Source organism: Pteropus alecto, unplaced genomic scaffold (genome assembly GCF_000325575.1).
Source record: "Pteropus alecto unplaced genomic scaffold, ASM32557v1 scaffold24, whole genome shotgun sequence".
In the NCBI taxonomy this organism is placed as follows: Eukaryota; Metazoa; Chordata; class Mammalia; order Chiroptera; family Pteropodidae; genus Pteropus; species Pteropus alecto.
In genome coordinates, this window is record NW_006439192.1 from 10,996,740 (window position 1) to 11,017,387 (window position 20,648).

A 20,648-nucleotide genomic window follows, 5' to 3' on the forward strand; every position below is an offset into this window, starting at 1 on the left:
TAACCATGCATATTTTGGGTAATTATTTTCTAATTAAAGACTTTAACTCCTAAATCTTAACAATAAAGCACATAATATATTTGATTTCTCATTATAGAGTAGCTTATTCTTTCATTTTAATTTTAAAAAAAAAAAAGATCCTAAATGAGTTTTTATAAAGCACTTCAGAGATCCTTAAACCAAAAAACTGTTTTCCTGCATTTTTGCAATGTAATTAAAACTATAATCTTACCCCACTATAAACTGTTTTTAACCTAAAAATAATTGTGTAATAGAAATCTTATTATTCTAATGCTGGTGAGACACCAAATACTTTTCTATTTTAATTGACAAATTGTTTTTCACCAAAATTAAAAACCTTTGCTTGTCTAAAGATACCATTAAGAAAATGAAAAGCAAAGCACTGGAAGAAAGCTTTCACAATACACACTTCCAACAGAGACCCATATTCATAACACAAAAAAAATTAACACAACTCAATATGATAATAATAACACAACTCAATGAAAATAATGCCAAAACCAAAAGGTCAAAAGAACTGAACTGAGATCTCCCAAAGAATATACACAAAAGACCAATAAGTACATGAAAATATGCTCAACACATTCAAGCATCAAGATAATGCAGCTTCTTATAAAGTTCAACATGTTTATCATTCCACTCAGCAATTCCACTCTTAGGCATCTACTCGAGAGAAATCAAACAATATGTCCACATCAAAACCTATAAACCAACGTGCACAGCAGCCCTCTTCATAAAAGCCTGCAATCTGCAACTCAAAAGTCCGCCAAATGTGCCACATCCATATGACAGAACACCATACAACAAATAGGAAAGAACTATCAATGTGCACGATAAAATAAACAGACAAACTTTTAGCTAAACAGATCTAGAAAAAAAAACTCAAATGACTAGACTCACACATGAAAGGAGTACATTAATATGAATCTTACAGAAATAAAGAGTATTATAAAGAAATATTATGAACATCTGAATGGGAAAACTGGATAGGTACATGAAAAATAATGAAACTGGACCCCTTATATCACACACAACTATTAACCCTATATGGGTAAAAGACCTAAATGAAGAGGTAAAACAATAGAATTCTTAGAAAAAACACATAGGGTTAAATCTTCATAATCTGGGATCTAGCAATGTATTCTTAAATATGACACCAAAGCACAAGCAAAAAAAGAAAAAGCAGACTTTTTAAAATTAACTATTAACTCATTAAAACTAAAAACTTTTTTGCTTCAAAGGACATTATCAAGAAAGTGAAAAGACAACACAAAATAGGAGAAAATATGTGAAATCATTTATTAACTTCTATCTACAATATATAAAAAACCTTTACAACTCAGTAACAGACAATCCAATTAAAAATGGAAAAAGGATATGAATAGACATTTCTCTAAAAAATGTAAACAAATGGCCACAAAAAGCACATGAAAAGATGCTTGACAACATCACTAATCAAGGAAATGCAAATTAAAACCACAATGAGGTTCTGTCACAGAGTATTTTACTTTGAGTGGACAGAGGTATATTATACTGGAAATTAATGCAAAATAAGGCAGACAAGTTTCCTGTGTTTATATTCAAGGCCAGAGTGGCAAAGAGTATACAGAGAGATGAAAAACAAGCAAATAAATATATAATTAAATAAATGCATAATTCCACATAATAAGTGCTATGAAGTAAAATGAAACATGTTTAGTAAAGTGAGACATGGTTAGAGAAATCAGACAAGCAAGCAAGGCAGGGTAAGAAATTATGAAAGAACTGTCTACACAGATACTACACTAAGGTGCTTCACTTGCATTCTCTCATTTAATCCTCTTAATACCTACATGAAGTATAGTTATCACCCCCATTTTAATAACTAGAAGAGAATAAGTAACTTGCTCAAAAACCCAGGTCTCTTGACTCCGACCAGCATGACATAATACCATTGAGTGTAGAAAATGAAGCTATTTTTTTTAAAGTTCTAATTGTTACAGATTTTAAGGAGAAATTTGAATTTTGGGCTTCCAAGTAAGGACCCCCTTAGTCTTTGCATGTAAGACAAATGAAGCCAAGAATTATTTGAATGTATAGAGAAAGAGAAAGAAAGCAAGTGGCAGGAGCTTTATTCTTTAAAATAATGTCACTTGCTCTATTCAGCCTTTCTTACTTCCAAAAAGCTGAAGAACTACTCTTTATCAAGAGAATTACAGTTTTAATTCTTCCAGGAGTCTTTAGAAGGTATTCCACTGTCCTCAAGCTTTTCACTGTTGTAAATGGAAAATTCTTTGCCTACTTTTTTTCTCCTTTGTAGACAACTTATTTTTTATGACTGGAAAAGTTCATATATCTTCCTCACTGTGCCTTTTCATCAATACGGCATGGAACTCCATAAGTCTTTTCAAGCTCAAGACCTGGTTTTTTCTCTGCTTATTATTTGTTTAAATATTATTGATCTCTTCCATCAGTTTTTTTTTTTCTTTTTCACCTTCTGGAACTCCTATCTACATTAAGTTTTAAACTAATGCTGACTTCCTGGATTTACTTATCTTTTGCTTCATGATTTCCGTATACTAATATTTTGCTCTATACTGGGAGATATTTCTCACATATGGGTCTAGATGTTGGGATATTCCAAACAGTGAGAATCCCACAGGTGTTATAAGACTGTATACCTCTATTATCTTTGGGACTATTTGCTGTGGAAGTCAGAATGCTGTCCCCTCCCTTCTGAGGAACCGAGAAGTCTCCAAAGAGAATCGCAGAGTATGAAGAGAGATGGGAGTGTGGGATACAGGTAGTGTGAAGGCAGTGGGACTTAAATAAAGATTCAAGAGATTTCTTCATTATTCTAGAGGCCCCATACTAGAACTTCCACTTAGCTAGTGTTTCAAGATGTGTATTAGTTACAGTCATTTGGAAATAACAGAAACCAATTGTGTCTACCTTAAACAGAACTGAAAGGAAAGTGGAGGACCAATCTTAGAAAACAAATTAAAAGCTATAGTACAAGTAGAAGGGCGTACAATTGTCTTTTCGTAGGAACATTACAGCTGGGCTACTGCCAACACTGCAGCAAAAAACTGCTGCTATGAATGATTCCTTAATATCTCTAAGACTTTGTACTCAAAATTCTACTTTACAGAAAGGGCATCTGATTGACCAAACCAAGGCCATCCCTGACTGCCAAAGGGTAGAAAGAAAGGTCTGACTCCATGAGCTTCTATATTCCTCCCCATAATGACAACCCAGTTTTAAATCTCCAAAATCAGAAAAGGAGTTGGGTAGTAGTCAATCAAATTTAAAATGGAAAAAAAATTTAAAACATCCATTATGACTCCAAGATCTTATATCAGTTGATTTTGTGAAAGATCTATATACAATTTGCTTTTAAAATGGAATTTCAAAGCACTAACACTTGGGTAGTCTCAAAAAATCATATAATATATATTCAGAAAAGAAGAAATCATTTAATTTTTTTGAGACTATATCTGAGAGTAGGGAGAAATGAATATGATCTAAAGGCAGAAACTGTTGATTTCTAAAGAAAATTAGACTTGTTAAATACGTATAAAAATTATATCATCAACATTACTATAATGAACTCTATGACCTTTGTTTTAAGTAGCTGGTTTAATTATACAGGCATTTAAAGTTTTTTAAAAATAATCTCAGACTGTATTTTATTCTTTTCAGTGGTAGCTAAATAGCATCTATGAAACACATGGGTTGTTGGACTTTTAAACTGGCATTAAAAAAAAATGTTAATAAAGGGCAAATGGGAGAAATCAGGAAGTCTATATCACATACTCATAATTCAGGTTGAGATTTCAGCAATAATAATAGTAATTAAGAATAGCAACTAATATTTATTTAATGTTCACCATACAGGTACTCTAAGTACTTTACATGTATTATCATCATGCTGATCCTCTCAAGAACCCTGTTAAGTATGAGAGGTATTCTCATTTAACATATAATGAAACACAGAGGTTAAGGAAGTACCCCCTGATCTCACATAATACAGGTAACCAGTGGGGCCAGGATATAAGCCTAGAGCATGAGCTTTACAGCAATCCATTCTGCTGCCCCCCTTAAGACAGTGGTAACATGGCTTCGCTCTATTTTTAAAAATATCAAATGTATTCACTATTCTACATCACTTATAGATATGACTAACCTGAAAATAAGCCAGCATTTCATCATCTACGCAAAAATATTTTAAAAATTAAGTTTGTACACTAATCTCTCAAAATCAGTCAGATTCAAGCAAAAAGGGAAAAAAAACAAGGCTTCCAATTCTTTCACCCAGTTGTCTCAAAGTAGAAATCTGCCTAATAGAAACATTTCAGAGCCTCTTAACTACACTCAAATTCAGAAAGTATGCTATATAAGCTAAGCTATCAGAGGTCTCAGTGTACTTGAGGATACACCTCCTAACAGGTTCCTGAAAGCTAATTAAGTGTACAGAAGAGTCTACAACCAATCTTGTTTCCCACAATAACTGTGTTACATACTTTAATAGCAGCTGTATCTTCAATTATATTTTGATTACAGATTCAAAGGTGCCCTTCTCCTTCCTTCAACTTTTATAAGGCACAAGAACTTAAAAAGAAGAAAGCAATATGTGCTGCGAAAGCCCACTGAGGATTGCAAGACTAGGGGACTGTGGGAATCTATACTTTAAAAATTCAAGTCCTACACCTAGTCCTTTATTTCAACAGAACTGGGATATAATGAACATTTTTTATTATGTACTTGTGGGAGGGCGATTAGGAGAAAAAAGGAGAGGAATATTAATTTCAATAAGATATTAAAAGCACTGATAAAATAAAAATTTCAGAGAGGTACAGATAGGAAAATAGAACCCTGAAGCCTAGAAAGAAGAATATTGCAAGAAAGTGAAAAGTGTATAAAAGTCTATGACTAATGACAGGAAACTCCAAGGGATATGACAAGGTGAAATAAGAAAAGACGAAGGTAGGGAAGCTGAAAATCTAGAGGATTAGGCAGAAATAGAAATCAAGTTCCATAACAGCTTATCACAAGTTACTTAAGAGTTTTAGTGATTAGAGAATATGTTGTAAGTTCAAGCTTTTCAAGGTAGTTTTATGTAGTGACAGACCAAGATGTGTCTATTTTAGGCAATGGGAGAATCAACTGAAAATCAAAGATGATGTCAAAAATCAGAACAGACAGGGTATCCAAAGGGTCACATCAATGGATAACGAAGTGGCAAAGGATAATGACAGAGAATGTGATAAAGAAGTTATACATTAAGCATTGTAATAATTTGAAGAAAACTGAAAAACATCTTAGAGGCTGTAATAGATGGCTATTAAGAAGGAAAAAATCTTAACGGCACCATCACTGTATCTTTAAAAATGACATATATATTTGAGTTTTATCACAAGGATACTGATTCGACTGAAATGGATATCACTCAGGAAGACAACAATTATATAAACCAATCTGCCATGGGCTAACCAAACATCCACCATCCTATGTATGAAGAACCAGATGATACGCTCAAGAGAAACTATGCTTGTCCCCTAGAAGCTTGTTTTAGATTTCGAAATGAAAAATTTAATACAATAAAGCAAAATCTAAAATACATATCTTAGTTATATATATATATATGAGAAAAATGCCGATTAACTATAATTTCATATAATCTTAATACCGAAATGGTTAAAAAGTTCAATTTTGTTTGAAATTACTTTTCCTCTAGACAATGGAACATGTTGAAAAAATATTAAGCTTTGAACTACTGTGTTTGAATCACTCACATTAGTACTAGCTTTCTAGTACTAATAAAATAGCTGGTGTTCAATTTTAGAAACATAAAGAAAAAGGCTTTGCCTTAGTACTAGGTGACTTTCCTTGAATCAACCTAAAGCATCCAAATATGTCATCCAATTTAGTAAAAATTTGTACTTTATAATGACTCTGACTGAAGCTAGGATAGAAATTTGCAGTCTTTTAATGAGACTGCAAATTAACTGAATTTGATAACAGTAATCCATCAAAATTTATTTCCACACCAGTTAGTATTTGACTTGCATTTGGAAAGTCAATGTTGTGAATCTTGTTCTTAACCAACTTTCGATTATCATCTCTCTCCTTTCCTTTTGATGGAAAAGAATTGCTTCTAAGAATAAGAAGTAAGAAAGCCCTCCTTACTTATTCTAAGGGAACACTATTTCCACCACAATAAAAAAGAGGAGAGAATATTAAACCTTAATTTAAAATTTTATTCCTGTCAGGTTGATCTTACAATACTTACCAATACATACATCGATTTTCCCTTTAATAGCAGCTTCGTGGAGAGGCGTATAGTTCCAGTTATCCCTGGCATTTGGATCGGCTCCTTGGCACAGTAACAGACTCACAACCTCAGCATGGCCAAAAGAACAGGCATTATGAAGCGGGATGAGACCTCCATCATCACGAGCATGGACATTAGCACCCATTTGTAGCAAGTGTTCTACGACATCTTTCCTTCCAAAACCTAAAAATTAAGAGGGGAAATATCTTATACACTAAATCAATTTTGTAAAAAGAACCATTAGAATTTTTTTAACAATATCAACAAATATGAACCGAAGTACTATGTTCTACAGCCAAAAGGGTAAAAAAACAGAGCTGACATTCAAATGAATTCTCTCATATCACAGAATTTAGAACTAAGAAAGCTCTTTCTTTAGTCTTTGGGCAGTTCATTTCAAAAAATGTTTCTTCAACACATTTATGTGCCAGGAAACTGTGCTAGACATACAAAATGAATAAGACTCCTGTCCAAGGCATTCACTTTTCCCTATGCTTCACAAGACAAAAATCAAATGTATAAAATCCACCTCTATATTTTAAGAGATAAAGGTTATTTAAATACTGCTGACTACCAAATTGAAGACAAATCATAACATTCAACATTCCAGAAGGAAAACTGGAGAAAAATGTATGGATATCAGAAATATGGGATAGCTTGGTTACAAGTTATTTGAAAAGGAAGAACTAAAGATAATACTGAACTGAAATATCTACTCTTGGGACTGGTGGCAAACTAAATGAAATGCATGATTAAGTGAAACAATTCATGTTTGGATTTACTGAGTTTGCAGAAACAATATGATAAACAAGTGGGAATACGTGCATTTGAAAATACAGAAACAGAACATTGGTAAGAAGTATCACAATTTTCAGACAGAAAGAAAGGGGAAAAACAAGCCAAAAAGGGTCTGGAGCAACATAAGGACTAAGCAAACACTGAGAAAGGTAAAAAATACCAAGAAAGTACAACATAATGGGAGTCAAAGGGTAATACCATTATGCAACATCCAGCATGATGAAGATTTTAGTGAGATCAACGAGAAGGGAAAAAATAGCCACTGACAATATTGAAGTACTTGTAGTGCAGTGATGAAATTACAAGCTACACTGCAATGTGTTGTTAAAAAAAAAACAAAAAACTTCAAATATTAGTATTTTTACCTTTCCCAGCTAATAACTTTATTGATAATTCTTTTATTCCTACTTTAGATTTTGTTAGGTCTTACTGGCTAGGTATCACTACCTCCACGTTATCACATACCGTGTAATGTTAGAAAATAACATCCCAAATAAAACTAAAAAGTAGTAAAAGAGTCATATTTTCCTCCACTTCACGCACAAACTAAATAAATAAATGAGAACTGTGGGGGAAAAAATTATTTCGATATATGTTTTTCACACTATCTATAGAAAAATGTCTCCAAAGTAAGATATAGTCCCACAGATATATATATCAAAGTAAGAATTAAGCTGAAATTTTGGGGTAAAAATAGGTCAATTCTGTACTAGAACTGGAACATCGAAAGTATAGCGTATGTGGTAATATGGCTATCAATACCTTGCTGTTTGTTTTTTTCTTTTTAATGTCTGCAGAACTGTATAGATGTTACATTCTGTTTAATTCTCTAACACCAATGTCCTTCTTCCTCTACGATCACAATTCTATTCTTCCACTGGGCCACAGGCACCTTCTTTATCCATAAAGATTTTATGATTTTCCCTCTTTATAGTCTGAGTAAAGCCCAAGTGCAAATTCACATTTCTCTAAACAATACATTAACATATTTAAGAATTAATTTCCTTTCTTCCCTAATAAATACAGTTAAGCTAAGATACTTCATAAATTATTAATTAGCATTTTAAAAAACATCCTTTATAACTTTAAGCAAAAGAGCAAAGTGTGTTTACTCTTTACTAAAATTTTTGATCTAAAATATAAAATAAAACAAAAATGCTCAGTATTATCAAGAATGTGGTGAAATGAAATAGAGAGGACAATCTGGTGATTGGAGGGGAGTTGGAGAGCTGGGAGAAAGGGGTGAAGGGTTAAAGAAGTACAAATTAGTAGTTGATAGACGGTCATAGGAATGGGGAGCACAGCATAGGGAATGCAGTTACAGTTTTTAAAAGGAATAATTTTGTTGCTTATACACATACTTATGGCTCAGTTTTATAAAATACAAAAGAGAAATCAATGAACAATCTTTCTCTGATCCAGCAAAGGTCACTAAAAATTAAGACAATATAGTGTTCTAATTTTTACCAACATAAAGTATGTGCTATAACAGACTTCCAATCTGAGAGGTATACAAGAGTATAATTTAACTTTTACAGAAAAATTCTTTTTGCTCAATGTACATGCCCTACCCTTGACAACAATAAAAATAACAATAATAATGGTAATCCCAAATGACTGACGTGCATTAGCTCCTTGTTGTTAACACCCTGTGAGAGATACCACTATCCTCATTTTACTGTTGAGGAATACTTTCGCTCAGTTCTGATAGTCATGAACTGTAATTCCAAATATATATCTCAACTCTGTCTACTCGCCAGTGCTACCACCTTGGTTTCAAGTACCATAATCTCTTGGTTGGACTTCAGCATATAACCTTCTAGCTGGTCTCTCTCTGCTATCACATCTGCTATCCTACAATTCATCCTTAAAGAGTAGGCAGAATGATCTTTTCACGGCATATATCAGATTAAGTTGCTTCCCTGCTTAAAATCTTGCAATGGGTTCCCATAATACATATAAAATTTTACTACAAACTCCTTATGACCTACAATGCTTTGAGTGAACTGGCCCCTCTTACCTCTCAAATCTCTCACCCTGCCTCTCTGTTCCCTGAATAGAACAAACTAAGGGACTTTGCACTTGCTATGTGCTCTGCCTAAAGGCCTAGGACCCAGATCTTCACACGGCTAGTTCCTTCTGTCATCCAATTCTCAGCCCAAAGATAAGCAACTGACACTCTGTCCACTCAATTTAAAGTCACCCACACTCACACACATACTCTTCCACCATTGTTTTCAATATCAATCAGTTTTACTATCTTCCTGTATTTAATCACTCCCTGAATGGACTTTATTTATTTGTTTACTTGCCTTTTATGTCTCTCCTACTCAAGATGTTCCATGAAAAGAGGTCCCTGTTTTATGAGATGTCTATATCTCCAGTACCTAGAATAGTGCCTCATTATACAGTAAGGCCTCAAATAATAATTTATTGACTATATATATAATGTTTACTTACTTCATAGTAATTAGGCCAAAATAGTAAGCAAGCAGTTTTTATTTTATATTTTTAATTTATAAAAAGAAAACAGATTTAAAGGTTTTTCCAACTGTGGTAATATCAGAAATATTTAAAATATATAAACACCAAGTTTTCGTAAAGGAAAATCATCTGTAATGTCAACTCCACAGATAATTACCATGAACATTTTGATGATTATGATTACATATTTCTTTCTTTGCAAGTGTGTGAGTGTGTGTGTGTGTGTGTGTGTGTGTGTGTGTATTTAAACATGTCTTTTTCTTGCCATTTCACTTTTCAAATATCACAGATTTTTCTTCAGGTAAAAATTAAAAATTTATATAACGTTTTCGTATGGATACTTAACATTGCATTACATGGATATGTCATAATTTATTTAGTTGGGTGGTTTCATCATTATACAAAGGAGATTTCTGCCATTATAAAAAAAGAAAGTTAAAATAAATTTCCTTGTACATCTATCTTTGTATATTTGTCCAGTTCTTTATTTAAGATAAATTCCTCAAAGTAGAAGTATTAGGTCAAAGGCCATACATTTAAAATTTCTATGTAGCCAAACTGACCTCTAATTCATTCTATCAATTTTCATTTTCAACCAAAATGCTTGAGAACACTCATTTCTCCATCCTTTATAAATTAATGATTTATAAACTTTATAAGCAGAGAGACAAAAAATAAGAATGTTATTTACATTTTGGTTCAGATATTTGCATTTTCTTTTGAAAATGAAATAATAAATACAAATGAAATCTCTCTTAATCTTAGTCATCTACCTTCTTCCCCAGAGAGACCATTACATCAAGCCAAGGTTTGTTACACCCATGCACATTTTTATACTTTTCATATGTTTTTAAACACGAGTTTACATATTTATATGTTGTTTAATTATACTTATATCCTTCCATGTACTTCACATTAATATATTTTACATTCCATATTTTGCATTCCATGTTATTAGAAAATATTATATATATATTCACATTATATCATTTGGTTTAGCCTATATTAGTAAGAGGCTAATAATTGTGGCCAACATCCCCTTTTCTTGCTGGCAAACAAACTCAATTTTACTCAGGAATTGGACAGAAAGTAATATGCTCAGGTAACCTTCTCTTAGGGAATCCTTTCCCCAGTACAGGGAGTAAATCCTCATTACTATAACCTAGAAAGGTGATTCATTCCTCTCTGCCAATGACTGCAATGAGACAAAAGGAAAAGTCTAGAGTCTAGAAGCTTCTGGATTTTTCTCACCACTAAAAGAAAGTATGCAAAGATGGGCTCTTTCTCCTCTCTCTTTACTCATCTACTTTCAGAAAATTCTCATATAAAGTTACAACATTTGAGCCACTGATACCATGATGGGAAGGTCAAGAGAATTATTATAATACTGGCACAGAACCCTACTGTGCTCACAGAATACTGAACTCTTGAACTTCCGACTTCTAGACTTGTCAAGCAGGCAATAACTGTCCTTAGGCTTCAAGCTTCTGTTAGCTGAGTTTTAGAATACTTATAGCTGAACCCATGCAAATTGATGTAAACATCTACTCATATGTTTACTGACCATTCAAATTTCATCTGTTGGCTATCGGTTCACTGTCTTGACCCAATTTTCTGTTTGTCTTTTGCTTATTTTGTAGTTCTTCATATATTCTGAACATCAAAATCTTGTGTTGGTTATATGCGTTATAAATATATTCTCTGTTTATGGCTTGTCTTTGAACTCTGTTCATAGTGTGTTTGATTTCATACAAGTTTTAAACTTTAACAGAATAATATGTATCAATCTTTACCTATATGGTTTGTACTTCCTACATGATCTTTAAAATATCTGTCTTATTCCTACATTGTACCTATATTTCCTTCTAGGTTAACTTTATAATTTTGCTTTTACATTTATATCTTTAATCTACCTGTATGTATGGTGTGAGTTAGTGATCTAATTTTGTTTTTTCGTATCTTTTCTCTCTGGTCAGTTTGTCTGTTTAATAGTTTAACCAAAAAATAAGCCTAGCTATCCAGCAGGGCAGTGTCAATCCACTTTGTTTCTCTTAAAAAATTATTTTGGCCATTATTGTTTTTTGATGTTCAATATGAATATCTTCGATTTTCATGAAGTAAACTGTTAGAAATTGTTTTAAAAGCTCAGTGATTAGAATTCTGGAAAAGGTGACAAATTTATAATACTGAGTTTTCTAATCCATGTATATACGTCTCCTTCAATTCATATCTGTTAAGTTCTATTTTGTGTTTTTCTCCATTAACATCTCGTACATATTCATTAAGGACTATTAAGGTATGTTAAGGTTGTTGTTGCTTTGGGGATGGAGAGGGTAGTGGTACACTAGAGAAGGTCAGTAAATAGGTCATGTGGAGACTCTGAGCCCTAAGTAAGGAGTTTGGATTTAAGCAGGGGTTTGTCAGCTAGCTAACCTGGCTAGAGCACAGTAAGCAGTAGTAATGATAAGATGAGGTTAGAAAGATAGGCAAAGGCCAGATCATGTAGGGACTTTATATCAGTTAGGAACACATTCAACTGCAAATAACAGAATACATAACTAGTGAAGACTTAAAGAAAATGTAGAGATTCACATGTTTCACACACCTTGTCTTGTTAAGGCAATGCAGGCCGGTGAAGTAGTTTAACAATGGCATTCAGATCTCTTTTAAAAATCTTTCCACTATAGCCTCTGTGGAGCTTTCTTCCATTTGCTTGTCACCTCCTTGTCACAGAAGAGTGCTACACCTCCAAACTTGATATTCATTCAGGTTCCCAAACGGGAAGGGAGAGAGGGCAAAGGGTGAAAAGGCTTTCTCTTAGCCTTATTATTATTAAGGAAGCCTCTCCAGATACTTTCACCTATATCTCATAAGCCAAAAATGTGTCATCTGTCCAGCTACTCAAAAAGTTTAGAAAATTAAGTCTTTTATAGCTGACTACACTGATTTGCTGCCTGAACAAAATCTAAGATGTTAGGGAAAATTAAGGGAGAAAATGAATTTTGGGTGGATAACCAATGGTATCTGCTACAGCTTTATAAAGTCATTAGTAAGAAGCATGGATTTTATTACATGCACTTAGAAAATCATTTGTAAGGGAAATTACTTGATTTCATTCAAGTCTTAAAAGGATTATCAGTGGCTTTGTAAAAAGTAGATTAGACAGAGTCAAAAGCAAAACCAGAGACAAGAAAAATTTTGCCATAGTCTAGGCAAGAACTGATGATGGTGGTTTGCGATAGGATAGTGGTAGCATAGATGCATCAAAAAAGAGAAAACTGAGATAGGTTTTAAAGCCAGAATGACTGGCTCCCAGGTTCTTGGCTTAAGCAACTCAGTTTATTGGAGGTGCCATTTGGGAAAGGGTCAGGGCAAACAAATAGCAATAAAAAGTTCACTCTGATGGCTTGTTCTTCTACGATTACTAAAGTAAGTAATATAAACCTATTTTGTAAATTTCAGCACATTCTTTCACCTAATAATTATATTATTTCGCATATACAAAAAAATTTCAAAATATACTATGTGGAAAGCATTATGCTGGTACTGTGAGGAAAAACTAAATTCATAACAAATAACCTAACCCTAATATACTTAACAATTATCTTTATTCTACTGTTAGTTTCAATTAAGGCCATTTGAAAATGTTTCAGTATCAAATGTGAGGTCACTGGTATCTATTCACCAGGTCTGAGTTTAGAGACAGAAAATTGTTTCTCTTATGTTCAGCATTTTACTGCCTAAAATTAAAACTTCAAAGGAATATCTTTGGTCAATACTAAATCTTGTAACTAACAACTATGACTCCTAAAATTTAATAAAAGAAGATAAACCTAAAGTGTTTGCAGTATTTTAAAGGGATGTTTTTATTTACGGTAGCGAAGTCACAACTCAAAGATATTTTTCAGTCTAATTGGACTGTAAGCAAAGCCACCAGCATTGTATAACATTTGAACTCCTCAATCCATTGACCTATACTTATCTACCCAACGAGAAAATTTATATTACATTTCCCATATTTTTTTATTTTTAATTTTTCCCCTAAATATAACAAGATTATACCCAAAAGATACTCGAAGTGACACTAAAATAAGCTTAGGATTGTCTAGGAAAACAACTCATGAAGTCTTATAAATATATATATTTTCCTGACATAAAGGAAATCACAGAAGGTAAGTTGGGAAAGATAAAAAAGGTACTTGATTATAGAAGTGATTTGTTCATTATTCTCTCTAAAAACTTTAGAGAAAACTAGAATCTAAAATATTAGATTCAGTCGGCTTTAGCTCAAGCAGTTACTTCGTCGTGGCAGACTACTAAAATATTAGGTTGACCTACTTACTTTCTTAAGCATTATCAATCCACTTCCACTCAAATAAAAAACAAATAAAAACTCTTAACAATAAATGACAATAAGCTACTTTCAATGAAACAAAATGCAGCTACGACACATTTATATAATAGCTATAAGATTTTTAAAGTAATTTTTCTTTCCTGGCCAAAAGACTCATCTTTCACCAATTCAACACTGGTAGTTCCAGATATCTGTGAGCATCTATAAAGGTCCACTAAACATTGTAATTTATAATTTTACTATATTAAAAATCTGAATCATATCTGTATCCTGGCTGATGTGCAGGAGGCAGTCTCAAAATTAGAAAGGGGTACTTAGTGGAGCGGACCCATCTCAACGTGATTTTCTAATTCTACTTTCTTGTACAGGCCTATCTTCTAAAATTTTCTACAGTTTTCAGTTTTACTGAATTTTACGGAGGAAATTACACACTATAGTTTCCCCAATCTGGGAGTTGGGAACATCTTGTGACATATTCTTTAAAAATGTCAAGGGTTTTCTATATTCTGGAAAGTATACAGAAATTCATGCAGTCCAATATACACAGAATCATAGATACCTAGTAACAGAGTCCTGCTTACTTTATAATAAACGTTCTATGACAAAGAAACACACATTTTCTATTTAATATTCAAAGTCATTATTCCTTCCTCTCCTAATTTCAATTCTAACTATATTACCCTGTAAATAAAGAACTATTTCACACTTCATTAGATCAGGAGTCACTGTTAAGCAACAGGGAGTATATTCCCTGTTGTTTCCAAAATAATGATTTAGAAAACAAACCACAAAATGACTTTTATAGTCAACAAAGTTGTATGTTTTCCATTTGCCAAAGGCAGATTCCGATTAACTTTTCCATTTTATAGAACCTGATTTAGATAGGAAAACATTTGCGCTTAGATAAAAGAGTTATTTAATTAGCAAGTATAGTCAAGAATGTGTGTGTTCCCCAAACTCATCAAGAAATCACCAGAAGCAAAAGGGTAAGGAATCCCAGATCCCAGCTAAAAATAAACAAAACAAACAACAACAACAACAGAAACTAAAACACTGTAAGAAATCATTCCTCCTTGGGGAAGAAGAAGAAGAAGAAAAGGCTGGGTGCCACTGTAAGAAGAAACATCAACTTAAGAGCTGAAGCTCAGATATTCCAGACAGAAGACAGGCCAGAGGAAAGTTTTCTGAGTCCTTTTTACTCCTTAACATTGTCCCATTGTCTCCTATGCCAGAAGCGAGGTAATATCAAGGCAAATAAATCTTAGCTGGGGTAGGAAGCAAAATACAGGTAGAATCCCAATTAGGCAATTATAAGGAAAGTGACGACGCTTAGAAGAGAGTCAGAGAAATCCTGAGCAAACACGGTGCAGCTGAGCAAAAATCACCATCCAGAATCCCTCTACTTTGAGGCATGTCCCTATTGGGCCTCAAACCTCTTGGAGGACCAAAACCTAGAAAATAGGCTTTCACCATCTCTAAACCAGATCCCAATCAAAACCCTTCCTCTCGTACAAATGCAATACTGGCCCAAATAGCTGTTAGTTCCTAGGGAATATAAACTCACAGTAGAAAATAATGAGATGTCTAAGGAGTGCAAGCACCATGACAGAACAACAAAACGAAAGCAGAATTAATAGACCAAAAAATGACATTTAAAATTGGCAAATTAAATGTTGCTAGAGAAAAAAATGGAGAATATTAAAAACATGACATGAAAACAAAAATCTATCAAGTAAAACCAACTAGAAATATTGTCGTGAAAAATATAATAGGACAAATAAAAACACAATGAATTGATTATATAGTAATGGAAACAAAGAATAAATTCCTGAGAAATGAGGTTAAAGAACTCTCCCAAAAACTATCTGAAAGGAATAAACAGAAGGAAAGGATGAGAGAAGAGACAGGAGAGAAAAAATAGGAAGAGAGGAAACATGTAGAAGTAATGACAGGGCTTCTCATAATTAAAGGAAAAGGTAAAATTTCAGATTACTAAGAGTTCATGGAGACAAAATGGACAGACACATTATAGTGAAGTCTATTAAAGGCTATAGAATTTCTAAATCGTTCATAAAGAAAACATGGGTCACCTAAAAATAACAGGAATCAGTTGACTTTAGATGACAGTCAACCTTCTCAGTTTTAAGGAAAAGCATTTAGATATTTAATTTCATATCTGGCCAACTTTTTATTTACATGTAAGTATAAAATTAAAATAATCTCGGATATGTAAAATCTCAAAGCTAAACACAAAAAGATCCTAGTTGAAAGTACACTCATAAGAACAATTCAGCATGATGAAAAACTAATTCAGTAGTTTGTGTGTGTAGCTATATATCATGAATTAACTCAGTAAAAATCTACTGCTGTCTCAAGGAACACTGAACAATAAACATTCTAACAAATAATTACAATGTATAGGCTACAAAGAGTTGACAGCAATGTAAACTTAAATGAGGCTGGGATAGGAAAGCTTCCCTAAGGAAGAGATATTTTGAGCTAATGCAAACTTATAAATAAAAAGTTAACAAGATAAAAGGATAGGGATAACTATTTCTCTATCCTTTTCCCTAAGGAGGACCAGGTACAGTATAATCAAAGGAGATAAGAAACATGTTATATATGCAAATACCTAAAAAAGGTTCAGAATGGTTCAGAGAAACGGGAATAGAGATGTTGAAGAAGCAGTAACAGAGACTCAATTAATGTTCTGCCACAAAAATCACGAAGAGGAATAGGATTATCCTTAAAACCAATATATCAGAACTAAAATGCCTTTAAATTATGTATGTCAGTCAGAAGGTTATATGACTATTCCCTACCAAAGTGGCATAATCAAAATTTCTGCTACATGAACTTGGATATCAGTAAACTGCCAAATTAGATAAATATGTTATACAACAATTTTAAAAATTAGAGAAAACAAGCTAACAAGACTTGAAATTCCACAGTTTTCAGTCCACCTCTCTTATTTCAACATTGGACTTAGTATAAAGTTACTTTTACTTCGGAAGTAGAGAGGGTAATGTTAAACAGCATAATGAATTAACCAAAACAACTAGAACTCAAAGGAAAGACTTTCAGCAATTACTCTTTTAGTTCATTTCACAGACTCAAAGCCCAGAGCTCCTATAAGGCTATAGCTTCATGAATACCAAGCCAGTTTTTCCTGAGATAGTAACTACCTTACAAGCTTATATGTAGCGAGTAACAATTGTCAAAATACTTATTAAATTATAAAAAGTTGTCCAAATACCATATGTTCTTAATCTTACTAGACTCAGGAGTCTTAACCTGGGTTCCATGTGTCCTCGAGCAATGACTTGCAACCCCATCTGCACGTGAAAAATCACCAGAGAAGTTTTTTTAAAAAAATAAAAAGCCCTATCCCTATTTCTGCGATTTGATTGGCCTAGGGTTAAGCATCATTGCTCTCAAAGTGAGCATCACAACAGTGTGTTGATGGGCTTGTTAAAAATGTGAATTCTCAGACTCTACTCCAGACCAACTGAAAAAAAATTTGAGGGAGTGTGGCCTAGCAACCTGTTTTAATAGCTCTAGTGCTTCTGGAAGTTTATAATCCTTTGAAACTTACAGGTAAAATTTAGTTTAAGTATATCTTTCTGGAGAAAATGTTCATACCTTTTAAAGATTCTCATAACTCTTAACAAAATTAAGAAACACCTGTATTGGCAGCTTTCAAAGTGTGATCTGTGGACCCCTCATGGTCCCTGAGACCCACCCTATATGGGGGTCTAAGAGGTCAAAACTACTTAGGAAATAATACCAAGCCATATTGTGCCTTTTTCACTGTCAAGACAGTGATAGTGCTTGATTTTATAACACCATGGGTTGGTCATTTGGAAAACGTTTATGGTGTTCTTGATGACAAAAAAGCAATAGTAGATAAAACTGCTGACACCTTGGCATGAACCAAGACAGTGGCACCAAAGTGTACCATTAGTCACTGTATTCTTCATCACCAGACTCTCATAGTTAAACAAGACAAAAGGAAAAGGCCCCCAGTTTCACTTAAGAATGTCCTTCATAAAAATGTAAATATTAATTTTACTAATATTAATATTCTTGTGACAAAATGAGAAATACACAGTAAGCACTTCCATTACACACCAAATATGGCTGTCTTGAGGAACAACGCTTATGCACTTGTTTGACCCGTGTATTTGGCAGACATTTTCTTGAGAATGAACAATGTGAGTTTGTCACTTCAAGGAACAAACTTCCGGTGTAGTGTCAAAAAAAAAAAATCTAAGATTACCCGAAAATGCTATTAAAAGATTCCTTCTCTTTCCAACTACGTATCTGTTTAAAGCAGGATTGTCTCCATATACTTCAATACTAGGAATAAAGACCAACAATGGCATGCAGAAGCAATGAGAATTCACCTGTCTTCTACTGTCAGATATTAAGGTGATTTGCAAAGTGTAAAATAATCCCTCTCTTCTCATTAATCTTTGCTTTAGGAAATATTTACTGCTCATTAAAAGTGTGATTTACCTCTAACACATAATAGAGTTTAGTGTCATTTTTTTAATTCCTTAGTTTTAATTCCCAATTATAAATTTCCATAGATATACTCCACATAAAAGTTCTAGCAATTATTTTTAAGAGTGTAAAAGAGTCCTGAGATCAGCAAGTTTGAGAACCACTGCATTTTGACTATAAACTTCCTCAGGGGCAGGAAATAATATCATTCTCACCATCTTCCTCCTCATAGCACTTATATTTATTGACTTATTATTGGACTACTATAAAACCTTAGGGCTCGTGCCAGATTTCTGAGAAACAGACCAAAGGGGAAAAACACACTATGGAGTTCTTAGTGAATGTTAATTAAATTCTTTTAAATTTCTATAAACGCTCCGTTCATACTTAGTTTCATACTGCCAAAGAACGACCACATTTACTCTCTGAAATATGAATTACAGAAGAGATGAAAGGGTATCCTCAATGTATCAGTAAAATTCACTATATTGAATAAGCTATTTTCCATCTCATGTTGGTAATACTAAGAAATGAGTTCTATGACAATAGAAAGACCAAAATGCCCACTATGATAGATACCTGCTTTTAAAATTTTTAAAGTGTGGTAAAATACCTGTAACACAAAATTTACCATCTTAACCATTTTTAAGGAGCAGTTCAGGGGCATTAAGTACTTTCAAGTTGCGACTCCCATATGTTTTATTTACTATTCAAAATGTTATTTTTCTTGACTGCTTCCATGAATTAAAACACATAGCAGTTTTTCTTCAAGATTTTCTAACAATTCTAAGTAGTCTTTTAAAGAAAGTAGTCGCTAAAATATTCCCTTCCATTTAATTATGAGGTTCTTCAAAGATTACTTCTATTCACACTTTTTATGGTTATAAAGCAATTGATCAAAAGATCAGAGTCCAACATTCTAATAATTGCAAATATTCCAATATCTTACTTACTAAAAAACATGGTCTCAATTAAATCCTAGTCAATATTTTAAGAAAGCCTCAATATGCAGTTTTGCCTTATTTTAAATGCCTAGGAAAAGAGCTGGGTGGGGGTGGTGGAAATAAGTCAAAATGAGGATATTAGCTGCCTTGGGGTAGTGAGATAATGGATTACTTTTTACTATACTTTCCAAATTTTGTACTAATACTTTTATTTTCAGAAAGTAAATCTGAAAAAGCAATAACAACTACTGAATTACAAAATGACTCAAAAATGTTTCTCATTGCCATCAACTTTCTATTTGAGTAGCATGGGCCAAATGATTTTAGGACAACCAAATAAGGGTTTAAACCTGGCTCCATCACATGTGACCTTGAATAAAACATTAATCCCAGATCTCAGTTTCTTCAACTATAAAATAGTTAAAACCTACCTCATATAGTTGCTATAAAGATTAAGTAAAATTACATAGGGATAGCACAAAAATCATTCCAAGGCAGTTGTTGCTATTTTTGTTAGTTTTTATATTATTCTTTAGTAACAACAGCAAAGCTAAATTCATTCATATATACGTCAACAGAGCAAGGAAAGCACCTTGATGACAAAGGACTAGACTAGTACATAAAAATTATTATTTACACATTTAAGAAAGTCAGAAAATCAGAAATCACAGTGTTAACTTACAAAGTTATACTTACTCAAACATTTATTGAGCATATACTATGAACAACTCACTGAATTAAATACTAAACTCTTATTACACACTTCAATTCTACTGGCTTTCATAAAATTCCAGTAGGGTAACAGTGACACTTTCCAACTGTTAAATTTTTGTGGATTTTTTTGGGGGTGGAGAGAAGGGGCAACCAAGTTTCTAATAGCCTACTATAAGTTTTTAAATTAGTCCAAAGTTTTGTTTTATTTTTTTCCCAATGAGAATATTTTCCTGCAACAATGAAAAGCACAGCTTGGCATCTGTTCTCAAGACATCAGAAAAAAAAAACCTAAATGTGTTTATTAAGTATAATCCCATGTCATTTCTTCCTTTAAAAAAAAAAACAAACAAATCTCTGTAGTCAACATAAGAACAACCTGAGCTTTTGGAAATGGAGAACTGCAAAAAGATGGATGAGGATGTCAAAATGGTTTCCATAGTCAGTGAATATATCAGAATGAAGACATCGTTTCAGTGTCTAGTTAACACACATAAATATCCTAGGTTTACAAAAG

The 20,648-nt window shown here is 33.0% G+C and overlaps 1 protein-coding gene across 1 annotated transcript in view; it reads right to left on the reverse strand.

Moving 5' to 3' along the window:
- TNKS (tankyrase) overlaps window positions 1-20,648 on the reverse strand; it is a 180,459-nt gene that overhangs the window by 143,661 nt on the left and 16,150 nt on the right. The window contains exon 2 of the mRNA XM_006916343.3: window positions 6,293-6,517. Within this exon, the coding sequence (XP_006916405.1) occupies window positions 6,293-6,517 (225 nt within the window). The remainder of the gene's footprint in view (window positions 1-6,292; window positions 6,518-20,648) is intronic.